This window comes from Lasioglossum baleicum, chromosome 6 (genome assembly GCF_051020765.1).
Source record: "Lasioglossum baleicum chromosome 6, iyLasBale1, whole genome shotgun sequence".
In the NCBI taxonomy this organism is placed as follows: domain Eukaryota; kingdom Metazoa; phylum Arthropoda; class Insecta; order Hymenoptera; family Halictidae; genus Lasioglossum; species Lasioglossum baleicum.
The window spans coordinates 10,695,837-10,705,489 of NC_134934.1; the positions used below are offsets into that span (position 1 = coordinate 10,695,837).

Consider the following 9,653-nt stretch of genomic DNA (forward strand, 5'->3'; position numbering starts at 1 on the left):
ATTGAATTTTTATTAACAACTTAACAACTGTCACGCGTTGTTACAATGTTACGATCAATCTAAAATCTCTGGGGTCTGTGAGACCCCACCTAACTAACGCCGGGTTAAGGATCCGTGAATTCGAATCCCTCAATTTTTACTACACGGTTCACGTACCACGTGCATTTCTCTACACGTGAAATAGGCAGCTCTACTAGAAAACACCTTGATATTTTTGCTTCTGCTCCGAACCATCGATTCACGAGGGATCAAAGTTTCGCGAATTTTTGCAGGTTCCCGGTAGAATCATCGGCTAACTATTCTTTTCCGGTTCTTCCTCGGTACGCGGCAGAGTTTCCCTGCGTTCTTCGCTTCTAGTTTCAGCGTTCTCCGAGGTCGGTGTGTTCTCTCGTCGTTAGGGCACGGTTTATCGATCTTTCCTCAGCCGCATCGCCGTCTCCGTCGTCGTCGTGTCGCAGAACCGACCGCGAGACCTTGTCTTAGCCTTGCCAATGAAACCGATCGGTAAATCGAATTCGTCGTGTCCGAGTTGCCGTTCCGCTTTCGACGCGGTCAAAGACCGGGGCCTGATTTTCGGGAATCGATTTCGTGCGGATAGCGATTTCCCGTAGCTGGCAAGATCGAGAAAGAAATGGCACTTGTTTGTCCACGCTCTGGATGTTCTCACATATTTTTAGCAAGCTCCTTCGATCCTGTCGGCTAGATCCGAGCTCAGATCGGTTGGGTAAGAGCCCGTTCAGACACGGCGGAAACCGCGCGATTTTTATTTCTGATTGTTCGACCGCGCGGATGCGTGTGAACGAATCCATATACGCTAATGTAAATAAGGTCCGCGCGGTCGAAAACGCGCGGATTCCGCCGTGTCTGAACGGGGTCTTACTCTCGTCTTTGGATTGTTCGGTTCGTGGTCGTTGTAAAAGCTGTCTGTCTGCCTCGGTTAAACTTCACGCGGTAACAAACGATCGACCAACGTGCTCGAAGCCTCGAGGCAACGGAAAAAACTTGGGGATCGAGTATCGACGAATGGGGGCGACTTTAGGTTGGGGCTTGCGGAGGTAGCCCTCTCGGGAATCGGAGAGACGGAGCGGTAGAAGGAAACCGATTGGAGCGGAAACAAGCAGAAAGAACCGGAAAGGAGCGGGAGGAAGTAAAAGGCGGCGATTTCGGCGACGTTTGCGTCTCCGATCAATCGCGGACGCACCTTAAACAGATTTCGTACGGCCGCTTCCCTGGCTGAAATTCGGTGGGAATGATACGCTCCCCCGCCGCGATACGCATCAATATGTAACCCGGCTGGAAATTTGCTTAGGGGCTCCGACTGGCGAAGATACGGAAGATTTAGCATCTCCTTCGCGGTAAGAAGACGATTTTTCTTGCCAGAGGGAAAATAGATTGGCGCGAGTCGTGCGTAGCAGAAATCTTCCGCCCGGCGAGCTAATTTAGGGTAGAATACCGGAGAATGCCGTAGAATAGCAAATAGGGGAGAATAGGAAAACCCTGCGCTTCTTCTTTTTTTGTTAATCAACCGGTATTTAGGAGGAAACCTGGATCGTTTCGCGGAATTCAATAAGGGGGATCTATACCCTCGGATTGTAACTAGAAAGGAACTAGAATCTTACTAGAGAAAGCAAGCAACTCCATGTTTATCAATGTTACCAAACATTTTTTCTGCGCAGAGGTTGATAACATTGATAAATACCCCAAAACCTGAGAGTATAGTTCCCAAAAATTGATAACTTCCCGTCACGTGTCGATCGATGCCGAAAGTCTTTCCAAAAGCTTTGGATCGCGATCCACGAGATTCGGCGAACGGTCAACGGAACGGTCGATCGAAACGCGATTCAACCGTCGGCCGAGTTGTCGGAGACTTCGCGCGAGTTTAAATGCCAAGCGGTTTAACAACGGGAAAAGTTACGCGTCGCGAACTTGCCAGGAAATACGTAAATATCTGCATTCTCGTTTATAAATAGCCGGCACAGCTATGCCGACTACGGCACGAATATTATTCATACCATGTCGTGCAAACTATAGCTGTTCGCGTCGGTCGGTCAGCCAACCAGAGCTCGGCGAGGCCGTTCAAATTATTATGAGATTGAAAATTGCGGAGATCCAGACCTATTCAAACGCTTATCCGTTCGATCGGGGATCGTTGCGGCGCGGTGCATCGAGACGGATCCGTGTCCGCGACAGAACCAATTCCGTTCTCGCGTTCTTACGAGACACCGGGTAAGCCGGAAATTCCTCGAAACCGATCGAGAAATCTCCGACCCCCGGAGGATCACTCGAAGATCCACTTCACTGCGCGAGCCGACTCAACGTAAACCTCGTGTTCCCCAATCCTCGAATTAAATAGATTCGCTAGGAATCTCTGTCTAGATCAGGGTTCCCCAAATTGTGCTCCGCGAAAACAGTATTAATAACAATAACGAGGTTTTTTTTCCTACATTTTGACTATAATAATTTTACGTATGAATTTTACTAAGATTTATTGATTATCTCCGTCAAAATTGAAAGACCCTTAAAGTGCTCCGTCAGAGAAAAAGTTTGGGAAACCCTGTTCTTACGAAAATCTGTCAATTAACAACGGAAGCAATTATCGGCGCTGGCTTCGATCGGTACCGTTCCCTTCAAAGAAAACTAGCTGCGGTCAACTCGGTAGATATTTCGCTGGAGGTTTTTCGTCTCTGGAACGAGCGTGTCGGGAAATGGAATTTTCTCGGGAGAGCGGTCGCGACCGCGGCAGGGAAGAAGCTAAAACGACGCGTAAAAACGAGGCGACCCTTTTTCACGGAGTTCTCGAATCGGCGGAGCGCGCGATGAAAAGTTGTCGAACAGCGAGAAGCTCGAAAACACGGTCCCGTTTACGATACGGCAGCGTTTCTCCGGGGCGAACCCGATCGGACACGTACTAATACAAGCTAATAGAAGTTGGACGCGGTCCACGGTTCCCCCCGGAATCGCGACACGAACCTGCCCTTTTTGCTGGTCGATACTCCATTGAATGTTACCCCGCGATAAGACCGACCACGCCTCCACGATTCTTCCTAGCTTCAACTCCAACGGAAACTGATTTCTCTTCTCTCCTATTCTCTCCTTTCTACGACTCGAGTCGACTCTGCTCTGCTCTGCTTTGCTTTGCTCTGCTCCCTACTTATTGGATCGTTACGTGAGCGACGCGGTGACTTTTTTCCCCTCTGAATTTCATTTTCCGAGGAGACGTGCAAACAGGGCAAACTTGAACACGTTGTCGTCCCGTCCGGCTAAAACCACGCGTTACCACTAGACGCGGGATCAAGTTCTCACTCGAATGACGCACGGCGGGCCAAACTGACGGGTTCTGTTTCAGAATCAAACAACTTTCGATAGAACTGAGATAGAGCGATGATTTTTTCCAAAATCCTGAGGCAGTGGACAAATTTCGCGACCGGATTTGAGATCAGCGTGGCAAAATCTACGGAAAATGATGTATAAACTGCGGATCGCTATGCAAAATAAAACTTTTCTTCATGAATTACAAGATTCTGGAATCAAATAAAAGTTGATTGCTTCCTTTAATACTGTTAACAGGAGGAAATTAATATGTCCATACTTTTAGATTCTTTAAATCTTCCTACCGTTTAAGATTGCGGCTGTTCATTTTTGTTATAAATGCGTAAAATCCGCAGTCTAATGATGTATAGCGTGTCAAGAGAAAAATCAATTGTACTTGGAATTCTGCAAGTTTAATACAGATTTTCAAAGTGAAAAAGTATCATGAATATTTCGGCTTTAATTCAAAAAACAAATCATCGTTCCATCTCAGTTCTATCGACAGTTGTTTCATTTTGACAAAGAATTCATCAGTTTGGCCCACTGCGTGGCGCGCATCGTACGCTTCGCTCGATCGCAACGATCACAGAGCTTCGAGCAAACAGGAAATCGTTAACGGATTTCGCTAGATGCGATTTCCTTCGTATTTGAGTTTGGCGTTGAACGCGGAAGCGTATCGATACGTGGTAGAACGGGAAACTCGTCGAGGATCAACGATCGCCTCGAAATTGTTGGTTTGGATGCGGCTCGAGCGCATCTTGAAAGCGATCTCGAGGCTCGAGCCTCCTTTCGCCTCGAGTTCCAACAAAGATCGAAGAAGCGTCGCGACGCGACGCTGCGACTTGGAAGCCGACGCGGAACTTTGATTGAGCAGCCTCGTAAATAATTCCGAGCTACCGTAAACGCTCGGGTATAATGTATCCAAGCCTCGACCATGCTCCGAGCGTGTGCAAAGTCGCCTCTACGATCGTGTTTCTTTTTATCCGCGCGCGCCCGTCGTCGTTCGTTTCCCTATTTCGAGGAGAACGAAAAGACGAAACGGAATCAGCTATAAATCGAAAACGGTGTCGGAGGAGCGATGTGCTCGATCGAACTTGGCTCGGTTCGCGTCGACTCGATGCATGGCATTTCGACACAAGATTTGCGGTCCGCGGTCGCGGTCGCAATCACAATCGCGCTTCGTCGCGTCATTACCGTTTTGGCGATTGCCAAAACGAGCCACTTATTTCGCGTTTAACGACGCACAGGACCGAACCGAATCGCTTCGCCTTGTATAGCGCCGTTACATAGACGCGACAGCTCGGTTTCTAGCGACTCCACGCGATTCCGACGTTGTGCGGATCGACACTCTTCTCGAACGATCGATTCATCGATCGCGTGATTTCCAGCCTACCCTCAGTGGTCCACTCTTTTCCCCATATTAGAACAACATGGAGCTTTCCATGGAAATGATGTATAGCATGTCAAAAAAGAACATTTTTTTGGCGCGTGATATTGGATAAAAAACAATTTTCTTGAAATTGTGCAATTTTAACGATTTTTTTTCAAGGTTAAAAAACGTTGATACCATAAACTCTCTATTTTTCCGACAGTCTGCAATGTTTCAGCTTCACTTTAAAAAAAAAAATCATCGCTCTATCTCATTTTTATCGAAAGTTTTTTGATTTTGACACAGAATCCATCGGTTCGTCCCACTATGGCGTCCTAGCGGCGCCGCTCGAGTGCAAAGGGTTAAACTTCCAAATATGTAGTCCTAAAATCTTCGCGAACTGCTACATATATCGCCATCCGGACCACTGTGCACCGCGCGAGTCGATCGACGCGTCCGGAATTTCGAGTAATCCGATAACCCCGACCGATAACAAATAACAACGAGCTACATTTTATTCCGGCGGGGCGGAGCGTGCGAATAATTCCCCTCGGAATAGGGAATATTATTCTTGTGACAGGTTTCGAGGTAATATCCGGGGCTATCGGCCATTTCGAAAGTTCTTTGTTCGAACATGAAGGATGACGGTCGTCCAAGGGTTTGTCAGGCTCCCCCGCAACCCTTGATCGCGGATCGCGTCGCGCGTCGGGGTGAGGCGAAGCCGAGGCGAGGTGAGGCATAGAAATCAGTGTCAGGGAGATTACAATGGCAACCTTTGGCCCGTTTCACCTCGTTCCTCTTCCCGTATCCGCAGTCATTATTCTTAGCCTCGTTCTTATCTGGGTCGATCGCATAATCGACGGAAAATGTGCGTGCTCCCGGAGCCTCCCACCCTCCGGATAATCGACCCGAATGTAGGACCGTAGGGTCGTGTCTAGTTCGTTTCTCCGCGGTCGTCGTCGCGATCGTAAAACCTTTCGATCCCGTCGTAACTCATCGGTGGACTGCGGAGCTTTATGCGTTTATGTGGACGAATTAAGAAGATTTAAGGACATCGGTGTATGAATTTCAGCGTAATGTAGCAATTAAAACAAGAAAGAAATTTCGATTTGTCTCCTATATATCTTGCAATCTATGCAAAATAAAACGAGGATTCGAAAACTCGGCGGTAGCTACGCGACTGCGTTGTCAGCTTTTGGCTGGACGATCGGAGACGTCTCTAAAGTTCTTCGATAAAATAGCGTTGCTTCTTATATCTTCTTAATCTTTTCATTTCCTTAGACTGGGTTAGTTTAACTGTTGTGTAGTCAACCGGGTACCCGGGTACCTATTTACTGTATTTCTTTCAACAATTTCTCTGAATATCAAATTTCTAAATGCTTTCGGCGCTACCGTTCCGATCAATTACTAATATAACCTTTGATGAAGGTTCAAAACGGAACCGAAACGGCAGGAAAGAAATAAAATTTTGCAAAATTGCTATAGTAGTAATTGATCGAAACGGTAGCGCCGAAAGCATTTAGAAATTTGATATTCAACATTTACGATCGATAACTGAAATTGTTTCTCTGAATGTCCATTCTTTACTCGCTAATATATTAATTGATAGTCTTACAACGAGAATTTATACTGAGAATTATGTTAAATACAGAAAAGTTTTAAATAATCCATACATTTCGGTTGACTACACAAGGGTTAAAAGGGTGAAGAACCAAACGGGGCTCTTTCGTGGACAAAGTAAAAGTGTCCTCCCGCGGTCGAGGATGGATTCAGGGGAAAGAGGCGAATGTGCGACGAGGCGCGAGGGTAAAAGGTAGAAGGAAGCGCGTGGTCGCGTGGTGTGGCACGACGCGACGTTTCCTTAAATCAATAATGTTTCAAAGTGGAAATTCTTCCCAGTTCCTCGACACTGTGCTCTCTCTCTCTCTCTGGCCAGGATATTTATAGCGATGTATTTGCGGCGCAGACCGAATACGGCAGAGATCTGCGGTTCAGCGAGCAGTGGGACCGTTTGCAGAAGGAATTCGCGTGCTGCGGGGTGATCGGTCCCAGGGACTTTGGCGGAGCCGGAAACTCACGGCCCTGGCCTCAGACTTGTTGCGGGCCCACCGGAAACGCGACCGACACCTGCCAGCAACCGTACGCCAGGGGCTGCGACGAATCCCTGATCAGATGGCTCCGGAAAACCGCGGACTTGCTGTTCGTCCTCGGGTTCTGCGTGATCGCGTTTGCCAAGCTCTGTTTCCTCGGGATCCTGCGCTACGAGATCAGGGAGATGATACAGAAGATACGACTGCTCCGGGAACCACCCCCGTCCGCTACCACCCTCGCTCAATGCTCGTCGCAGGTCACGCCGGAAGCGATCAACAACGGGAACGTCGTTCGACGGACCACCCTGCCCAACGCTCTTACTCCTTCCGGTAGGTCCACGCTCTCTACTAACATTTTTTCGTTTGACGCTTCGTTTTCGAGACAATCCAGAGTGGTGTCTCTCCGTCCTTAATGATCGTTTAAACATGTTTAAACAATCATAATGTATTAATATTGCATATCGCTGTATTCGGGAAAGTCTAAGGAATCTTTTGCTGTAAAGATCAATTCAATATCTTTCATAATAACATCACAATATTTGTTCGAAGTTGAAAAATATTATACAATATACAAATGTCTCAAAAACTGTGCGTCTAGGAGAAAAATCAAAGACAGATTCGGAATCAGCTCAGAAAACTCTATAAGAATTGCATAGTGAGAATCGAAATCCTTTTTGGCTGTTGGACAGTGATATTAGTTGATTATTGCCCTACTCTGCTGTATATATAACTTGGACATTTTTTGAGAAGTTGGAGCAATTAGTTTTACCGCAAAACGTGAAAGAAAATGTTTGAAAAAATTGCAATTGGCGGGAATTACAGAGAAAATACTGGTTGTTGTTTACAACCTTCTTATGGGGGCCTATATTGAAAAGTTGAAAGATACATTTTGTAGATCTGTGTCAATTATAAGAATTACTCGTAGGCCTTTCCGAAAAAAAGAGGGACGACAGTGATTAGTATTTTTTTCGAGTTCGCCGCGCTTGTACTCGGTTTATCGCTCGGACAACCCGCCCGGGCCAATTAGAATTCGCGAGATTACTTCGGAAGTAGAGCAAACGAGCTGCCCGCCCCTCCAGCCGATAAACATATTTTTCTCCGCGGGATCGCGTGACGGAACGACGATCGGCCTGATCGAGATTCTTCAACTGCAATCAGCCGGCGCGCATTCGCTGTTGTGCAATTGGCATTATCCTTGGCCGATCTAGGTATCGCAGATGACTCGCGCGGGATTCCCGAACAACCGATTTTCGAAACTGTTCTCCTAGGATTTTGTTGACCGCGTTTTTCCTAAACCCTTTGCCCGTTGAGACAGTCTTCAAGATCGTACGCGATCGGCGATTGGAATGTCGACCGTTCTATTCGCTCGTTCTCTTTTGTATTTGTTCGATTTTGATAAACAGTACTGTCGAACATTCTTTTCGCTCGTTCTCTTCTGTATTTGTTCGATTTTGATAAACAGTAATGTCGCACATTCTTTTCGCTCGTTCTCTTTTGAACTCGCGAAAAAAGGGAAGCTTGCTCGAAGATCGCCGGTGTAATTATCCTCGGGCGAGATTCTCTTCAACACTGTTGAAATACGAGTCGTTCCACGGCGGAAGCAAGCGGAAGCCGTAGAACGATAAAGCGTACGACACGAGGTAATTGGTTTTTCCGCGTTTACGTTATTTCCCGTTTAACTCTGCTCGTTGATCCGATCTTTTCGCCTTGATTGTGCGAGCGTTATCGACTGCGAAGCCGGTAAACTGCGACAGAAAGGACTAAGAAAGAATGCTAGTCGAGGTCGACCTTAATCAACGTTTATCGAACGACGTCTATCCGCGACGAAGGCGCGTGCACGCCAGAAATCTCCTGATTACGGGGCAGAACTGTCTCGTCTCGTTCAGTCCCGTCCCGTCTCGACTAAGCGCGACAAAAAGCTATTTTCCGTGTCACCCTTTCCACGAGGTCTCCAGAACAAAGTTCGCGAACCAGTTCGCCTACACCGTATTCCTTCCTTCTTCTCCCTTTCGAGGTATGCCTTTCACCGTTCGCGTTTCAATCTAGGCCTCAATCGCCCTAAAAAGTACCATTTTTTCGTTTACGAGGCGTAATTTGCATTATTCGGCATTGTATGCTTCCGAATCGATCTTTCATTCCAGCGTTTTTGACTACTGAAAATCCCCATTTTTGTATTATCGGGAAATGAGAACGCGAATCCCGCACCCTAGCAATCCTGGAAAAAGCAGTTCACTCCCTTAAGCCCATAAATAACGCTAGAATAGTTTCTTCCGACTTTTCGGGCAAAATACTCCACCGAATCGGTCGTCGAATTCAATGGAATTTTTCGAAATCGCTACGATGCATCGGGTGATTCCCGATGTCGGAGAGCTTCGCATTATCGACCCCGTTGCCCCGTCCTCGTTCCCGAAAACTGCTAATTATTCGCCGAGTTCTCGGTGGGTCGGAATTGTTACGGTTTTTATCGGCGAGTGAGAAGCGAGGAGGAGCCCGGCAGCTCGTAAAAATGAACGATCGCCTCGTTCTATCTCGTGACTCTGTCGGCACCTCGTTAGGAACATTTCCACTGGCACCGTCTTGGCTCGAAATCGTTGATTCCGTGAGAAACGGGAAAGCGAATTCGGGATTCGTGAAAATCTTCATCCACGCCCGTAAACGACGAAACAGCTTTTTGTCCGATCGAATGTATCAACACACGACTATGTAGACCAGCGGTTTCCCCAGCGGTTTTAATAGAAAATTAATGTTCATGATATCTACAAATAAATAAACTTCACATCGTAACGTAACAGTACAAATTCGGATATTGTATAGGGAGGCGCGGAAAAAGATTCTTTTTAGGGAGACGTAATAGCATAAAGGTTGGAAACCGCTGATGTAGCCGC

General features: G+C 47.0%; 2 protein-coding genes across 8 annotated transcripts in view; one reads left to right on the forward strand and one right to left on the reverse strand.

Annotated features, from left to right (window-relative positions):
- LOC143209541 (uncharacterized) overlaps positions 1 to 9,653 on the reverse strand; it is a 51,818-nt gene that overhangs the window by 26,176 nt on the left and 15,989 nt on the right. The gene's annotated exons all lie outside the window — the stretch shown is intronic.
- The window catches only part of LOC143209545 (uncharacterized), a 37,257-nt gene that overhangs the window by 14,296 nt on the left and 13,308 nt on the right, over positions 1 to 9,653 (forward strand). For 2 of the 3 annotated variants that reach the window (XR_013009106.1, XM_076425328.1), the window contains exon 3: positions 6,615 to 7,098. Coding sequence is in view for 2 of the 3 variants with exons in the window: in XM_076425328.1 (XP_076281443.1) it covers positions 6,615 to 7,098 (484 nt within the window). In the remaining variant the exon portion in view is untranslated. The remainder of the gene's footprint in view (positions 1 to 6,614; positions 7,099 to 9,653) is intronic. The other variant, XM_076425329.1, reaches the window with a different exon arrangement.